The 19,330-nt window shown below is 44.5% G+C and overlaps 1 protein-coding gene across 8 annotated transcripts in view; it reads left to right on the top strand.

Annotated features, from left to right (window-relative positions):
• Positions 1-19,330, top strand: part of LOC138743094 (glutamate receptor 1-like) — a 114,780-nt gene that overhangs the window by 75,371 nt on the left and 20,079 nt on the right. For 7 of the 8 annotated variants that reach the window (XM_069897918.1, XM_069897920.1, XM_069897917.1 and 4 more), the window contains 2 exons: positions 4,979-5,177; positions 8,599-8,846. In XM_069897918.1, coding sequence (XP_069754019.1) covers positions 4,979-5,177; positions 8,599-8,846 — 447 coding nt within the window. Of the gene's footprint in view, positions 1-4,978; positions 5,178-8,598; positions 8,847-15,936; positions 15,986-19,330 lie in introns of all 8 variants that reach the window. The other variant, XM_069897922.1, reaches the window with a different exon arrangement.

The following is a 19,330-nucleotide window of genomic DNA, read 5'->3' as shown; positions in this document are numbered from 1 at the left end:
ACTTGGATCTTGGTGTCTCGGTTTCTCTGATGACCTTTGGTGGGGTCCCATGTTTTCAGTGTTGCCTCTTGAATATGCACATGCTGCCCTCTGAAGAGTTCTGGCAATGTTTGTGCATGTTTGTTAGAATCCTGGCGTCCTTCCTTTTGCGTGTCAGCCAGTCTTCTGATTTCCTCCTGGTCTTCTGGAGGGTGTATTTCACTTGGCAGAATTGTGCCGGGGATTTCATGTCAGCCCTAAAAGGTATTGCTCATAATGATAGAAGAGCGAGGAATGGGTCTTCTTTGATTTTGCCTACTGTGTTTCACAGTGTAAACTTTCAATGAACCCATGACCTTTGGGGTAGTATGGGGATGAAGTAGTGATAACAAACCCATACTCTGCAGCCAGCTCTAGGAATTCTTGTGACGTGAACTGTGTTCCATTGTCACATTTTATTTTCTCGGATATTCCTTGTTCAGCAAGGAGCGCTCTCATTTCTGACGTGATAGTTGACACTCTCAGGTCTTTCATCCTTTTGACAAATGGAAACGTAGAGTAATAACAGGCTACTATTAAATACCACTCTTGATTCTCAGTGAACAAGTCTGCTCCCACTGGGTGCTGTGGCCTGGCAGGTACTTCTGAGGAAATCATTTCCTCTTTTTGTGTGTGTTTCTGTTGACCCGTTTGAATATTTTTTTTTTGTCGGTATCTGATAATTGACAGAGATCAACTGCAACTCCCGACAGCTATCCAGACCTAGAATTGCTGGTCCATCTGCATCTACCTCGTAGAACATACAACAGATGTTCTTTTCCTTATGGTAGCCATTGATCTTAGCTCTCCCTAGATGCCTGATCATGGGTCCACTATAGGCCATTAAAGTGACATTTGCTGTTTCCAATGCACAAATCCCCTTTTATTATCTTCTCTGGGAACATCTGGCGGTAGAGTCTGACTGGAGGGACGTTGCTTTGTGATCTATTATCCAGTTTCACCTTTTGGTTAAATATCGTAGGCTTGTTCTGGACTGTTCTCTATGTTTGGATCCTTGTGTGCAACTCGCTTTCTTCTTTCATCTCATCCAACAGCTCGTGAAGGTGTATAGATTCTATGTCCAGTATCTGAGTGTCGGAATCCTCATTGTTGTTTCCTTTTATGTGGTGGATCTTCTCCTTGTCTTCTTTCTTCACTGGTATTCCTGTTTTCTTCATCCCAGACTTGCACATCTTTGCCTAGTGGTTTTCTTTACCACAGGCTCTGCATTCAGAACCGTATGCAGGGCATTTGTTTCGGTCATTGAAGGGCTTTTGTCTGCCACACTTCCTGTAGGACTTGGGGGTTTGCACTTTTCTGATTGTGTTCTTTATAGCATCAACCCTTCCTTCTCTTTGCTGTGGGCGGATCTGCATAGATAGGGATTTAATTTGTATCCTCGTGGCTTCGAAGTCTCTGGCTGTGTCTATAGCTTCGGCTGGCTTCAAGCTATCCTTCCCTATCCCTTTTGCACTGGGATGGGCACTCCCCCATATTAGTTGATCAACTAATCTTTCCTCTATATCCTTCAATCTGCATTTTGCAGCAACAATTTTAGTCTAGTGAAGAAGTGATCAACATAGCGTTTAATTCTATGATTAGACCTGGGTTCAAGGTGAAAAGCAAACTTTCCAAATATCTGGTCTGGATATTTTTTCTCCTCCTCTGTAAGCTCCCAGCTATTAAATAAGTCAAGGCCTCGCTCCCCTGTCCAGAGAAGTAGAGAACGGTCATTCTCCTCTGCTCTTCAATGGTAAATTGCACTTCTGCTGAAACTTTTTAAACGATTCAACAATGTCTTCAGCCTCCCCGTCCATCACTGCTGTTTCTCCAGCCATTTTTTTCAGTGGTGTTTTTTCTCTTCTTCCCCTTCATATTTCAATGACTTACTGACAATCAATTGTATGGCTTTATTCTTCTCTTATCCTGCTGCCACCATGTTATGTCTCTTGAGTTGCTTGGGAGTCTTCTTAAATAACAAAGATGCAAGATTCAAACAACAGAAGAGACTTACTGATGCCTTCCACCATCTCAGGAAACTGTTCTCACACACATACATACACCCACAGTGGTGCACTACAGTTACTACAGTGAGAAGGATGTATTCTTGCGCGTTTACAAAATAGTTCACATTATCTTGATTATATAACACTTGGTTACGGGAAGGATATTGTTCAGTGGGAGGGAGCAGGTAATATTCACCAGGATATTCCCCAGATTCGAAAGCTGGAGTTACAAAGAGAGGTGGGCCATTTGCTCTCTGGAGGCCGGGGGGTGGGGGGGGGGGTGGGGGGGCCTTAAGGAAGTTTATAAAATCCAATCTTGTCAAATATATTTACTGACATCACCTCCACTGCTTCAAAGGGAAGTGAATTCCAGAGATTCACCACCCTCTGGGAAAAGCAGTTCCTCCTCATCTCCATCCTAAATCTATTACCCTGGATCTTGAGGCCATGTCCAGGACTTCCCCATCCATATTTATTTTGTACCCTGATATTCTTCCATATTTTTCTAGTGTAACTTTTCCAAAGATTTAGCCAGTTCTGATGGGTCCAATTGCACATCATTGGCAAATAGACCGATTTTGTTCTTCTTTTACCCAACTGTGAAGCCCCTTTACATCCAGGTCCCTTCTTATTATCTCCGCCAGTGGTTCAATCACTAAAGTGAAAATCGCTTGGGACAGGGTGCATCCCAGTCGGCTCGATCTACCCACTGCTGACATCTGATTATTTGTTATTATTTTAGCTTGTGGTTTATGGTATAAAATTTTATCCAATCTATAAATGTTCTGCCAATACCAAATTTTTCCAGGGTTTTAAATAAAAATGGCCATTTCAAATACTCAAATGCTTTTTCTGCATCTAGGGAGACTGTAATACTTGGATTTCATTCAAATTTAGCCATGTTTATTATATTAGATCTTCCTAGACTATTTGAGGAATGCCTTCTTTTCACAAATCTTGCTTGGTCCACATGTATCAGTTTTGGCAAGTATTGTCCTAACCTATTAGCCAATGCTTTTGCTAGTATCTTATAATCAGCATATAACAGGGATGTTAGTCTGTATGATGAAGTTTTTTGTGGGTCCCTATTTATTTTAGTAACACTGTAATAATCACAGTTGAGAATAACTCCAGGAGGGTCTGAGTTCTCACAGCTTGGTCCAGGACAACCATTAAAAAAGGGGCATTAATAATTCTTTGAATTGTCTGTAAAACTCGGGTGGAAATTCATCCTCTCCCAGTAATTTATTAGCCTGTAGCCCTTTTTGATTTCTTCCCTTGTGGTGAGTATCTAATTCTATCCCTTCTCTCTCTTCTAGCCTTGGCAGAATAATTTCCTTCCACCTCTACTCTCTGTTTTCTTCCTACAAGTCAATTTTTTATCCATGCAGTTAATTTTCCACTGATCCGTGACTTGTGACTTTCTGGATGAGTCTCTTGTGGGGAACCTTGTCAAATTCCTTGTTAAAATCCATGTCGACCACATCTACCACCGACTCTCATCAATTAATTTTGTTACCTTCTCAAAAAACTCAATTAGACTCATGAGGCACGACCTTCCCTTCTCAAAGCCATGCTGACTATCCTTGAGTAGACTGTACTTCACCAAATGCTCATAGATTCTGTCCTTAAGAACCTTCTTCAATAGTTTTCACATCACTGACGTAAGACTCACTGGTCTATAATTCCCAGGATTCTCCCTGTTACCTTTTTTTAAACAAGGCGACTACATTTGCCATTCTCCAATCCTCCGGCACCTCCCCTACAGCCAAAGAGGATTCAAAGATCATGGCTCCTGCCCAGCTTCATGTCTGCTCTCCTGAGTAGCCAGAAGTGAACAAATGCCTCCCCCACCCCCCACTCCCTGCCATTCCTGGGAAACACCACGGGTCAGATGGTAGGCGGAGCAACCATTTTCAGCATCCTGGTCCCATGGTCATTGGATGTTGAGGGACAGCTGCCCCCTCACTTCTAACCCTCCCTCCGCAATTCCCTCCCCATCCATCGCATCCCCGGCACCTTCCCCTGTGCCCTCAGGAGTTACCACAATTATGCCCACACCTCTTCCTTCACCATGGTTCATGGCCTCAAATAGGCCTTTCACATGAAGCAACACTTCACCTGTACATTCAGAGAACTGACTTACTGCATCTGGTGCTCCTTTATTGACCTTCTCCACATCACATCATAATATCCCACAGACTGGGTGATTGCTTCACTCATCATCTCCTTTCCATTCGCAACCACAGCGACCTCCCAGTAGCCAACCATTTCAATTCTGAGTCACACTCCCACACTTACATGTCTGTCCATGGCCTTGTGTACTGTCCCACCCTGACCACCCGAAACGTCGGTTCTGTACCTTTACCTTTGCTACATAAAGGACACTGTTTGACCTGCTGAGTCTCTCCAGCATTTTGTGATTTTACTCACTTCTAACCCTGGTTCATCTGACTATACAGGAAGGGAGAGCCCACCACCGGTGAAGTAGAGAGCGACCACACTCCATTTCACACTGGCGTACACCAGCCCAGATGTTCTACCTTGAGGTTGGCTGCAGGGGTGAGGAGGGCAAGGGTCTTCCCTGGTTCTGGACTGCATGCGCTCACGTTAGGGGCCAAGCAGAGAGGAATCTCAACCAGAGGTGTCTGAGTTCACAATGTGTCAAGTGGTCACTGGGGGTCAGAAATAAATGGAGGTCAGCAGTTGCCAGAGATCACTGGGGGTCAGAGTTACTTGGAGTCGGTGGTCACTGTGGGTCAATTGGAGTCAGTGGTTTCTGGGAGTCACTGGAGGTTGGGGTTACTGGGGTCATTGGTCACTGGGGTCGGGGTCACTGGATTCAGGGTCACTGGATTCCTAGAATCATAGAAAATGGGTGCAGCAGACAAGGATTTTGTTCTTCTCTTTTGTTTCATGACACCTCCTGACCCCCATCTCCTGTTTGTGTTTAGATCTCTGTCAGGACGCATTGTTGGTGGAGTTTGGTGGTTCTTCACTTTAATCATCATCTCTTCCTACACTGCTAACCTCGCTGCCTTCCTGACTGTTGAGCGGATGGTGTCACCGATTGAGAGTGCTGAGGACCTGGCAAAGCAGACGGAGATTGCCTATGGAACCCTTGATGCAGGATCAACCAAAGAGTTCTTCAGGGTGAGCTTGTCATTACGTTGCTGTGTTTGAGGATCTTTCCCCTTGGTGGGGCTTCTAGAGCCTGGGCTGGTTCTCAGAGTCACTTGCAGATGGAGACGGGAAGGAATCTCATTAGGTGGAGGTGGTCACTGATCAGAAAATTTCTGTCACCTTTCCTTTCATGGTTTCTACAACATCCCCCTCATCCTGCTAATCTCCAAATCTTCCTGAAGGATCCTTCACAATGATGCAAAAATTGATTTGCCATGTCTGCCATTTCTTTGTTTTATGTTTTAATTCATCAGCTTTGTTCTCTAGAGGCTCCAGACTAATCTTAGCTGCCTTCCTCCTATTTATATACAGTACCGTAGAACGTTACATACAGCACAGAAAAAACAGGCCATTCGATCCTTCCAGTCTGTGCCACTGACCTGATCTCATTCCATAGCTCTCCAAAACTTTCCTATCCATGTATCTATCCAATTTTTTTTTAAAACTCAAGATTGAATCTGCATTTGCTACATCAGATAGCAGCTCATTCCATGCTCCTACCACTTTCTGAGTGAGAATCTTTCCCCTAATGTTCCCCTTGTACCTCTCCCCTTTCAGCCTCAAGCTATAACCTTTCGTAATTACCTCCCCCAATCTAAGTGGAAACATCCTGCTCACATCTACTCTGTCTATACCCCTCAATCTTATAAACCTCATTAATTGTCCCCTCATTCTTCTTCATTCCAAGGAATAAAGTCCTAACCTGTTTAATCTTTCCCAGTAACTCAACTCCTGAAGACCTGGCAACATCCTAGTAAATCTTATCTGCACTCCTTCAATCTTAATACTTCTTACTGGGGACAAGAGATTGTGGATGTTAGAAATAAAATAAACTGCTGAGTAACTCAGTGAGACGAGCAGCCTTGGAGGCTGGAAGGGGAACTGTCAATCTTTTGAGTCGAAACCTGCATCAGGTCCTTAGCTGGAACATTGACAATGTTCTCCCCATTGCTGCTGTTTAACTTGCTGAATTCCTCAAGAAGTTTGCCATTTTTAACATTTGCTTTACAAATTCTGACAATTTATTTGATATTGAGGGCAAGTTTTCTCTAAATCAATGTTCTTCCTTCTGAACCTTTACATGTCAAATCCTCTGACATGCCACCTTGGCCTCAACCTGATGTGTTCACCACATGTCTCCCTCTTTCTTCAACAATCCTTCTGATTGGGATTGATTCCCTTTGAGGGTTATAGTCCAGATGTTTGATATCTGTTCATCCAGCTACTAGTTTCCGTTTGAGTCCCCAACCCACCTTGGGGACAACTGCTGGCCATGGTAACATCACTAAGTTGAAGACTGGGGTGGGGGGGCGGGTATTGCTCTGTGGTGATCTTCTTCCAGCTGCATCTGAAATTCTCTCAAACTGCAGCCACTCTCACCCAAAGGACCTTTAACCTTGTTCATTCTCCATGGCCACATCTAAACTAGCGAATCTCAGATAGATTCTGTGACTTGTTCTAAGAAGAACTCCTGACTCACAACACAAATTCTTCTACAATATCCTAGCGAGTTTGATTGGTCCAGTACATGCCAGTTTCCATCTTGCCTGTTATGCTCTACTCCATCGAGAAGGTCACATTTTGGGGGCCTGAACATGACAGCACCCGTAGAGTCACCTGAAAGACTGCATAGGCTGGAATCTGGAACAACAAACACTCTTTCAGTCATAAATGAAACACAAAAGTCGCAGATGCTGTGATTGTAGTAAAAACACAGAAATGCTGGAGGAACGCGGCCGGTCTTGATAAATGACTGATGTTTCGGGCCTGAGCCCTTCCTCACGGAATAAGCAAAGAACAGGAAATCTCAGAATTCAGACAGTGTCGGCTGGGGAAGGAGTCCAGACCAACAAAAGGGGTTAATTGGATTTGATAAGGGGAGGGAAGAGAATTGATTTTGTCTGTGTGAAAGGAGACAGAAGGAAAAGGGACAGAGACAGAGCTGGGGAAAAAAGTTGGGGTGGGGGGGGAGTTTAACAAAAGCCAGAGAACTCGATATTAATTTGGAGGGTGTGCAGATATAAGGTGAGGTGTTGTTGGTCTCAGTCTGGCTGTGCATGAGACTCTTTTAGATGAGCAGCATCTTTGGGAGAATTTATCCCAGAGAGAGGGAGCAGTGAGAAAGAAAATTCCCGTCTAGAGGAGAACAACTTCCTGAAAGACGGTATGTCTTGAGGAGACGTTGCAGTGGAACAGAAAACTGGAGACACACAGGGATCCAGCCTGAAATATTGACCATTCCTCTCCTTCCACTGATGTTGCCCAACTGCCGGGTTCTCCAGCACAGAGAGAGTTACTAGTTCACCTATGTCTCCTGTCCACTGCTATTCATGATTTCAACTCAAACCAATCACACATCACAACTCACTATCTTGATTTCATGACATCACTCAGAACCCTTACCTGGTTGATACTCCCTCACTGTGTGTGTTCTGTTGGATGTATAAGATGAAATGTTGAGCACCTAGACCTAGACACCCTGAAGCCACATCTCTGTTTGTCTCACTCCACTGTTGCCATTCAAGCTGTCCAACTCAGCTGTCAAAAGGCAGATGCAGCAAAAGACTGTTGGGCATTGGTTGGTTTTAGTCCCTTGGGATTCATTTTGTTATCTTCTGCCTCCATTCCTCATTTCCTGATTTACTGAAACTCCTGTTCCTTTAGTTTAAAGTAAAACCATAAAGCTGCAGAAACTCAGCAGATCAAACAGTGAACTTTATAGAGCAAAGATACAGATACAGAACTAACACTTCAGGCTTGAGCCCTTCACCAAGATGTAAGCAAAATGTAGGCAGGTGGCTGTTGGCTTGGATGCCTGCCTACATTTCACTCATACCTTGGTGAAGGGCACAATCCCGAAACATTGGTTCTGTATCTGTATCTTTGCTCTATAAAATACACAGTTTGACCTGCTGAGTTTCTCCAGCATCGTGTTTTAACTTCAACCACGGTGCCTGCAGACTTTTGTGTTTTACTTCTTTAGTCAAAAGGTTTCTTCACATCCTTATATGTGTGATGGCCGTGTCTGATTCTTGCAAGGATCTAGTGAAGTCCTTGCCAATGGAATGGCTCGCTCTACCCTATTGCTGCGGCCAGAATCAGAGCCCATTTCTCCACAATTTGCTGTAAGCCACACATTTACTGCACTTATCCTACTTGCCCTGTGCAGACTTGTCTTGGTCAGTGCTAGGATTGTCCCGGGGGTAGTGCAGACACAAACCCTGTACATTTGAGGTTCTTGAGCTGTGAACATTGACATTCTGAATGGGGGCCCTGAGTGAGGGTTGATAGGAGCAATGCTTGAACATTCTCCTGTAACAGGGATCACCAGCTACAGGTATGCAGGGTTCTGAGAAGACTGTGTGGTGACTCCTTCCCTCTGTCTCTCTAGAGATCCAAGATTGCTGTTTTTGAGAAGATGTGGGCGTACATGAAGTCTGCTGAGCCATCGGTTTTTGTTAAAACCACAGAGGAGGGGGTGACACGTGTGAGGAAGTCGAAAGGAAAGTACGCCTACCTCCTGGAGTCAACCATGAATGAATACATCGAGCAGAGGAGACCTTGTGACACCATGAAAGTTGGAGGGAATCTCGACTCAAAGGGGTATGGAGTCGCCACTCCCAAGGAATCTCCCTTAAGGTGGGTAGATCAGTGGAACACAACATGTACGGGATGACTTGCTGGATTGCTCGCTAAACAAACTCTCACTGCACATGTGACAATGAGCTTGCACTTGCAAAGTGAAACCGTGGGTGGCATGAGAATTAACTCACTATAAAACTCAGGTGAGACCACACTTGGAGCATTGTGTTTAGTTCTGGTCACCTCATTACAGGAAGGATGTGGAAGCTCTGGAGAGGAGCAGAGGAGATTTACCAGGATGTTGCCTGGATTGGAGAACTTATCTTATGAGACAAGGTCAACAGAGCTTAGGGCTTTTTCCTTTGGCGTGAAAGAGGATGAGTGGCGACTATTCTGAGAGGCATAGATAGGGTGGACAGTCAACGCCTGTTTCCCAGGGCAAGATCAGCAAACACCAGAGGACACATGTACAAAGTGAAGGAAGGGAAGTTGAGGAAGACATCAGGGGTGTTTTTTTAACACAGGGAGTGGTGGGTGGGGGTGGAGGCTGGGACAATAGGGACATTTAAAAGGCACATGGATGCAAGAAAAATAGAGGGTTATTGGTATTGGAGGTGGGGAAAGTTTAGTTTGTTGAGTAGATTTCTATTGGTCAGCACAACATTGTGTGCCGTAGGGCCTATACTGTGAGGACCAGCCTCTGAGAGTGAAGTAGTGGGAACTTCAACTGTGTGAAATAAACAGGTCAGTGAAGATAGTGGATCTGTCCAAGAGACTGCAAATGCAGGGATCCCGAGCAGAAGGCTGCTGCAGGAAGTCTGTGGGTCAGAAACAATCTATGGGGAAAGGAATCATCGATGTTTCAGGGCAAGAGCCTGTACAAATCTCCTTCCCAGTTAGTGTGTGGGAAGCCCTGCAGAGAGCAGGCTAATGGTGTAGAGGTGATGATTCAGCAGGTGGATAAGTCCCCAGGGGATGATGGGTTCAAGCCTAAGTTATTTTTTTGGCCCTGAGCCATTCGACAAGGTGTGAGCAAGAAGCAGGAGGGGGGAAGGAGGGACAAAGGGTAGGGGAAGGAGCACAGGCCAAAGGGCAAGAGTCATAGGTTGATATCCGAGCAGAAGAGATGATGGTGGAGGTGGTAGCTCTCTGCATCGAGGGAAGGAGGTGGGGAGCTGGAGGAAAGGGGCGGAGGGACAGGGAATGAGAGAGAGTGTGCGGATGGGCCGAACAGAAGCTGGAGATGTCGATGTTAATGCTTGACGTTGGAGAGGGCCCAGACAGAATATTAGGTGTTGTTCCTCCAATTTGCTCTCCCCCTGCCCCTTCTTCCCTTCTCCCCCCACCTTTTTATTCAGGCACGCCTGCTTTCTGCTCCTACCCTGATGCAGGGCCCAGGCCTGAAATGTTGGTTACTCTTTGCTCCCTGAAGACGATGGGAGACCTGGTAAGTTTCTACATCCTATTGAACTGCAGAACAGAAAATGTTTCTTTGTAATGCACAACATGCTGGAGAAACTCAGCAGGTCACTCAGCATCCATGGGAAGAGAAGAGAAACCAACGTTTCAGGCCTGGACCTTTCGTCAGGAATGTAAAAACAGGCAGGTGTCTGAATAAACAGGAGGGAGGGAGAGGCAGAGGGAGCAGAGGAGGGAGGAAGGGCCAGGGAGCAGGGAGGAAGGGTCATGGGAGAAGAGGGGGGAGGAAAGGGCAGGGATGGGGAGGAAGAGGCAGGGAAGGGAGGAAGGGGCAGGGGAGGAGATGGGGGAGGAAGGGGCAGGGAGGGGGAGGAAGGGGCAGAGGGGGAGGAAGGGGAAGGGGGATATAAAATTTACATTTAAAGTGAGTTGAAAGTGTTGTTGGATTGTTTTTTAGGCGGGGCCTGATAGAAATAAATAAAATTGATGGGTGACAGTCAGTCCTCCCCAGGAAGGAAACATTAAATGCTACAGGGCCGTGGTTTCAGGTGAGGGGTGGAGCTGGTGGAAGCAGATCTGATTGTGATGTTTAAGAGGTACATGAACAGGCAGGGAATGTAGGGGTATGGATCATGTTCGCGCTGAAAGGATTGGTTGGTCCAGACAGGGTGGGCCACAGGTCCTGTTGCTGTGCTGCACCGTGGATGAAGGAAGGTGGACATGAGAACGGCTGGAGGAGAGAAGACCGATTGTTTCGGCACTGATAATAGAATAATGGAAACAGCTGTATTGTTAAGGAGAGATGTTGAACAAAGAAGCAGAACTGATGATTATACTCCACTCATTATCAGAAACCGAAATAAAAATATTTTTTTTTTTTATTTTTATTTTTCACACCATACACACATTGACCATGATACATACATTTTCCTTTTCAAATATATACAGTGTCATTTTCTCCCCCCCTCCCTCCTCTCATCCCACCCTCCCTACCTCCCCCCCATCCATTTAAAGTACAAAATCTAAGATACATTAAACCAGTCAAACAATGCAATAAAAATATTGAAGGAAACTGCAGATGCTGGTTGAGTGCAATATATAAATGTGCTGCAAAACTCTACAGGCCACGCGGCACCCATGGGAAGTGAAAGGGAACTGATGTTTTGGGCCTGAGCTCTTCAAGAAGTGCCCAGATGGAACTCTCCATGGCCTCATGCACCTGCCAAATTAAAGCTCCCTGCAAGTTGGAGGAACAATACCTAATATTTCGTCTGGGTCTCTACAACCCAACGACATTAACATTAATCTCTCTGGTTTCCTTTAAACCCCTCCCCCAAGTCACTGACTTTCCCCATCCCTCTTTTCCTCCAGCTCCCGCCCTCTGCCCTTCCCTTCCCTCCCCTATCACTGAGCTACCCCTCCCCATCACCTCAGCACTTTTCTCTTGGTCCTCCCACCCATACTCACCTATGACTTCTTACCTGTTGGCCTGTCCTCCTCCCCATGGCCCTCCCTCCTCCCTTGGCGCTTCCTTCTCCCCATGGCCCTCCCTTCTCTCCTCTCGTCTCCACCCACCATTTTTTTCAGGCCCCTGCCTGTTTTTGCTCAGGCCCGAAACGTTGGTTCCCCTTTACTTTTTGCAGATGCTGTGTGAACTGCTGGGTTTCTCCAGCACTTTTATGTATTGCCATGACTATAAATTCTTGTCCTCAACATAACTGGAGCAACACAAGGAGAGGTTTCAAATATTTGAAAAGAAGTAAGAGGAAAATGTAAAAGGGAAAGAGGCTCTTTGAAAATAAATGGACAAGGAATGTAAAAGAAAAACCACAGGTATATAACCATGTAAAGAGAAGGTCTGTGTGTGAAGGTCACGTCAGATCAGTGTAACTTAACGAGCTGAGATTGTGAAATATTAAGTAGTGATCATGCAGAAATTTAGGCAGTTTGTTCGATCCATAGTTCGAGGAAAATCAAACAGCTCCAGAATTGGAAATCTGGTGCAGAAACAGAAAATTCAGGAAATGTTCATCGGACCAGCAACTCGTGTACAGACTGGAATAGAGTAGCTGTTTCAGCTCAGAGCCAGGAGAGAGACAGAGTGGATTTTACGTTGCAGAGAAGGGAGCTACAGGTTGTAAAAGGTGCACGAGATGATCTGACCCATGAAAGTTTGGGAATTATGATTTATCATTTTGAAAAAGTTGAATTTTGGGGTGATGCTATATTGGGAGATGGTCAACCCCAAGGAAGACTGAATTATTTAACGTGCTACATGAATTTATAATTGCCAAAAGGCAGACATATAAATGTGAGGAAACAAAAATTTGATAGGCTGTGCTGCCTTTGGGGGGGATTTACAATTCAGAATAAGTTTGTCTCTTCCACGTGAATAATGAGGGATCGCTCTCTTAGTGCGCACAATTGTCAGAGTTCTCCAGAGCATTGTCATAGTCAGGGAGTTTTCCAGCTCAGGAACAGGCCCTTCAGCCCAACCCATTCATGCTGACCAAAGTAATTTCCTGAGCTAGTCCCATTTGCCTGCATTTCAGATTGTTAAATTGTTTATTGTCACATGTATTGAGATAAATTGAATGAATTTGTTTTGCATGCTATCCAGGCAAGTCAACCTATACATAGTACAACAATGCACAATAAAAGCAAGATACAGGGTAAAGTGTGGAAGAGAAAGTGTAAAACATCAGTGTTTACTAATGGGAGGTCCATGGAAAGAATCCGAACAGCAAGAGGGAAACTGAGCCTAAATCTAGTGGTTTGTGTTTTCAAGCTTGTGTGTCTTCTGTCTGACTAGAGGGGGGAGATGAGACTGTGATGGAAGTGAGGAGGGATAGTGACTAGGGTGGGACGTGACCCTTAAAACATAGCTTCTTTTATAAGACATCGGGAGGTTAAGATGAAGTCATAGTACATAGAACAGTACAGCACAAATACGTGTCCCACACAGGCCCCAAGTGTGTCTGTGCCGAACATAATATCCCATCAAACCCGATCCATATCCCTCCAACCCCTTCATATTTATATGTCTGTAAAAGCCTCTTTAACACCACTGTTGTATCTACTTCCACCACTGCTCCTGGCACCCAGCACTCTCTGTGTAAAATATTTGCCCTGCACCTCTCCCTTACACTTCCTCCTCCCCCCTCCTTAAACCCATGTCCTCTGGTGTGTGACCTGGGGAAATGGTTCTGACTCTATCCTATCAGTGCCCCTCATGATTTTATAAACCTCTTTGTCCTTATTCAGCAGAACGTAGAACATTCCAGCACAGTACTGGCCCTCTGGCCTACCTGCTGTCCCAATCTATGGAAACCTACTCAACAATCTATCCCTTCCCTCCCTCACACACATAACCTTCTATTTTTCTTACATGCATGTGGCTATCGAGGAGTCTTTTGAATGTCCCTTGTTCCAGCCTCTACCGCCACCTCTGGCAATGCATTTCAGGAACCCACCACTCTCTGTCTAAAAAAAACCTACCACTGACAGTTCCCCTAAACTTTCCTCCCCTCACCTTATACAGACGTCCTCTGGTAATGGCCATTGTCACCCTGGGAAAAGGATGCTGGCTGTCCACCTGATTCATGTCCATGAACTTCTAGCGGGTCACCTCTTCTCCTCTGTGGCTCAACCTTTCTGGCCATGTGTTTGCAAATGTGTGTAAATCCTATCTCTAAGTATCCTTGTCAATAGTTTCCCTACCACTGATGTGAGTTTTACCAGTCTGTAATTTCCAGTGTTTTCCATATTTCCCTTTTTAAATCATGGTGCAATATTAGCCAGTCTCGTTCTCTGAGAACCTCAGCTGTTGCCAGTGAGGGGGCAAAGGCCTTTGTCAAGCCCCCACCCATTTCCTCATTTGCTGCTCTCAGGAATCTGGGATCTATCCCACCTGGCCCAGGGTAATCATCCTCCTCCAACAACCCAGCATCATTTCTTTTTTGATCTCAAAGTGTCCACGTACACGAGCATTCTCTTCCTTCTGCTCTCTTACACTGTCCTTCTTCATGAGGATGGAGAGTTTGTCCATGGAAGGGGAAACTACAAACCCATGAGAAAGTCATGAATGAAACAGGAAATCCTCAGCATCCACGGAGGGAGGAATGGAGGAACCTTTTCCTCACGGATGCTGCCTGGCCTGCTGAATGTTTTCCATGTTTTGTTTGATTTCATTCACCCTGCAGTTCGAGTGGGGGAAACTAACTCTGAAGTATACTAGTGGAACAAATGGGATGGCAGGTATGAGAGAAGAACTGGACAACGTTGATTGGAAGGGCACACTAGCAGGAAGGATGCAGAGGAGGAATGGATGCAGAGGAGGAATGGCTGGAGTTTCTGCCAGAAGTTAGAAGATAATCTAGAATTTAAAAATTACACAACTGTGGCTGTCAAGAGAAGTCAAAGCGACAGTAAAGGCAAAAGGAAGGGAATACAAGGAAGCAAAAATGAGTGGGAAGGTAGAGGACTGGGAAGCTTTTAAAAGCTTACAGATGGAAAATAAGGTCAATAGGAAGGAAAAGATGAACTTTGAAAGGAGGTCAGCAAATAAAATGAAAAAGAATACTAAAAGTTTTTTTTAAGTATATTAAGAGTAAAAGAGAGGCCAGAATAGATGTAGGACCGATGTATAATGATGTTGGAGAAATTGTACTGGGAGACAAAGAGATGACAGAGGATCTGAATGAGAATTTTGCATCAGTCTTCACTGTGGAAGTATTAACAGTATACCTGACTTTCAAGGGTGTCAGGGAAGAGAGGTGAGTGCAGTCATGATCACCAGAGAGAAGGTGCTTGGGAAGATGAATGGTATAAGGGTAGATAAGTCTCTTGGACCAGATGGAATGCACCCTTGGGTTCTGAAAGAAGGAGGCATTGGTAATGATCTTCCATGAGTCATTAGATTCTGGCATGGTTCCGGAGAACAGGAAAATTGCAAAGGTCACTCCACTGTTTAAAAAGGGAGGGAGGAAGCAGCAAAAAGGAAATAATAGAGCTGTTAGCCTGAGATTAGTGGATGGGAAGTTGTTTGAGTCACTTGTCAAGGATGGGGTTATGATGTTCCTGTAGATGTGTGCTGAAGTCAGCATGGTTTCCTTGAGGGAAAATCTTGCCTGACTAACTCACTACAATTTTTTGTGGAAACCACAAGCAGGTTGGATAAGGAAATGCAGTCAATGTTGTATATTTGGACTTTCTCCCTTTTCTAGGTTGTTGGGTGTATTTAAGGCAGAGATTGATAGGTATCTGAAGCTCAGGGTCTTAAAGGATATGGGGAGAAAGCAGGGAAGTGGGGCTGAGTGGGAAAATGAGTCAACTCATGATGGAATAGCAGAGCAGACCTGATGGGCCAAATGGCCTACTTCTGCTCCTATACATTATGGTAATTCTGGGAGGCATTGATGGGGTAGACAGACAGTGTTGTTTTTCCAAGTGGAAATGTCAAATACTAGAGTCTGTGCTCTACTGCTCCATGTTCTACTGCTCCATGTTCTATCAGTGCTGTTTGCGCTGTAGGGTCCAAAGGGCCTGGATGGGTGCTAAATGGTTTATTCAGTTAATGTTAACTTTTACACTGAACAGTTCATGCAGTTGTCCCTGATAATGAAAGATTCAGAATTGGAAAAAATAATTGAGGTTATGGGATAACTTTTTAAAAACATATTGTGTTCCAGAATTACAATGTTAACGAGCTATCTCTGTTAATCCTTAGGCCTGTCAGTGGGATATTGTGTGTGAAGATGCATTGTTTCCTTTTGAAGGTTTGTTTTGTGAAGGAGATTATTGGAGTTTGGTTTCTCCCTTCTTCCAGCTTCATATAACCATATAACAATTACAGCACGGAAACAGGCCAATTTGGCCCTTCTAGTCTGCACTGATCCAAGTACCCTCCTCTAATCCCACCTACCAGCACCCTGCCCATATCCCTCCATCCCCCTCCCATCCATATACTCATCCAACTCTTTCTTAAATGACAAAATTGACCCTGCCTCCACCACCTTTCCCGGAAGCCCATTCCACACAGTAACCACTCTCTGAGTAAAGAAGTTCCCCCTCATGTTACTCCTAAACCTTTGCCCGTCAACTCTCAACCCATGACCTTTTGTATTCATCTCTCCTACTCTCAATGGGAAAACCCTTTCCACATCAACTCTATCTATCCCTCTCATTATCTTAAACACCTCTATCAAATCCCCTCTCAGCCTCTACGTTCCAAGGAAGAAAGACCTAATTTGCTCAATCTCTCCTTGTGTTCCAGATGCTGAAACCCAGGCAACATTTTTGTAAATCTTCTCTTCACTCTCTCTATCTTGTTAATATCCTTCCTATAAATCGGTGACCAGAACTGCACACAGTACTCTAAATTTGGCCTCACCGATGCCTTGTACAGTTTCATCATTACTTCCAAACTCCTATATTTTATGCACTGATTTATATAGACAAGCATACTAAAGGCTTTCTTCACCACCCTATCCACATGCGCTACTACCTTCATGGAACAATGCACCGTTATTCCTAGATCTTTCTGCTCCACTGCATTCTTCAACGCCCTCCCATTTACCACATTGCTTTGATTATTCTTTCCAAAATGAAGCACCTCACACTTATCAGCATTAAACTCCATCTTCCATCTTTCTGCCCACTCCTCTAAGCAGTTTAAATCCCTCTGCAATCTTTGAAAACCCTCTTGATCATCCACAATTCCCCCTATTTTATTATCATCTGCATATTTACTAATCCAATTTACCACCCCATCCTCCAGATCATTAATATATATGACAAACAGCAATGGCCCCAATACCGAATCCTGAGGTACACCGCTTGTCACCGGCCTCCATCCTGACAAACAATTATCTACTACTACTCTCTGGCACCTTCCTTCCAACCACTGTTGAATCCATTTGACTATCTCCAAATTAATACCCAAGGACTTAGCCTTCCTAACTAACCTCCCATGCGGAACCTTATCGAAGGCCTGACTGAAGTCCATATAGACAACAACCACTGCTCTACCCTCATCAACATTCCTAGTCACCTCTTCAGAAAATTCAACAAGATTGGTCAAACACGACCTTCCATGCACAAATCTGTGTGAGTGCCTCCTATCAGACCTGGCTTTCCATATACTTATATATACTATCTAAGCATGATTTCCATCAATTTACCTACCACACGTCAAACTTACAGGCTGATAATTGCTAGCGTTGCTCCTGAAACCATTTTTAAACAAAGGAACCACATGCACAACATGCCAATCCTCCGACACTATACCCGTCTCTAATGATATTTGAAAAATCACTGCCAGAGCTTCCACTATTTCCTCACTAACTTCTCTCAAGGTCCTGGGGAAAATCCTGTCAGGACCTGAAGACTTATCCACCTTTATATGTTTCAAAAGCACCAGTACTACCTCTTTCTTAATCATTATAGTCTCCATATATACTCCCTTTGCTTCCTTTACCCTGCACAGTTCAATATCTTCCTCCTCAGTAAATACTGAGGAAAAGAAATTGTTCCAGACCTCCCTCATTTCTTTTGGCTCCACACACATTTGTCCTTTCTGATTCTCTATTGGACCAATTTTGTCTCTCCCTTTCCTTTTGTTATTTACATATTTGTAGAAACCCTTTGGATTTATTTTCACCCTGCTTGCTATAGCCACCTCATACCTTTTAGCTTTTCTAATTTCTATCTTAAGATTCTTTTTACATTCAATATAGTATCCAAACATCTTTTTTTCCCTGTTTCTTATATTTATTGGAGTACTCCCTCTTTTTTTCAAACCAAGTTTCCAATATCCCTTGAGAACCATGGCTCTCTCAAACTTTTGACCTTGCCTTTCAACCTAACAGGTATATAAAGATTTTGTACTTTTAAAATCTCTCCTTTAAAAGACCCTCCATTTCTCTTACATCCTTCCCAGAAAGCAAATTGTCCCAATCCACCCCTTGTAAATCCTTTCGCATCTCCTCAAACCTAGTTTTTCCCCGCTCAAAAACCTCAACTCTGGGCCCAGACCTATCCTTTTCCAGAATTACCTTGAAGCTAATGGCACCATGATCACTGGACCTGAAGTGCTCCCCCACACATACCTCTGTCACCTGATGCATCTCATTCCCCAACAGTAAATCCAACACAGCTCCCTCTCTAGTTGATACCTCCACGTATTGATGTAAAAAGCTATCCTGCACACATTTACAAACTCCAACCCATCCAGCCCTTTCACGGAATGGGTTTCCCAATCAATATTCAAAAAATTTAAAACCCCCACAATCACTACCCTGTGCTTATTACAAATATCTGCTATCTCCCTACTAATTTGTGTTCCCCATTCGGTGGTCTGTAATACACCCCTATAATTGAAACTTCCCCTTTCCTATTCCTCAATTCCACCCAAATAGCCTCCCTGGACGAGCCTTCTATTCTATCGCACCTAAGCACCATTGTAATATTTTCTTTAACAATTAGTGCAACCCCACCCCCTCTTGCACCCTCCCCCCTCGGTTCTATTACACCTAAATATCCAGGAATATTTAGCTGCCAGTCACATCCCTCCTGTAACCATGTTTCACTAATTGCTACCATTTCATACTTCCAAGTGTCAATCCATACCTTCAGCTCATCCACCTTCCTTACAATGCTCCTAGCATTAAAATATATGCATTTTAGAGATTTCCCACTTTTAACTTCCTGCATGCCCCTATCTTTACCAACACCTCTCTTATGATCTTTTGCAATCAACCTCTGTCCATCTTCGTATAGAGCATCCCCCTTTTCTATTACCTGCCTTTCCTACCCCCCCCCCCTCTCAAACACTGTCTACAAGCTCTCTCTGATTGCATTCTAACTTGCTCCTTGCTGTTCTCCTTCATTTGGTTTTCCCCCAGCCATTCTAGTTTAAAGTCTCCTGAGTAACCCTAGCAAACGTCCCCGCCAGAATCCTGGTCCCCCTGGGGTTCAAATGCAACCAGTCCTTTTTGTATAGGACACACCTACCCCAAAAATGGTCCCAGTGATCCACAAACTTGAATCCCTGCCCTTTGCTCCACCCCTTCAGCCACACGTTCATCCTCCATCTCATTCTATTCCTGCTCTCACTGTCGCGT

This window comes from Narcine bancroftii, chromosome 9 (assembly GCF_036971445.1).
Source record: "Narcine bancroftii isolate sNarBan1 chromosome 9, sNarBan1.hap1, whole genome shotgun sequence".
Classification (NCBI taxonomy): Eukaryota; Metazoa; Chordata; class Chondrichthyes; order Torpediniformes; family Narcinidae; genus Narcine; species Narcine bancroftii.
The sequence above is the reverse complement of the archived record's forward strand: the minus strand, read 5'-3'. Positions and strand labels throughout refer to the sequence as shown.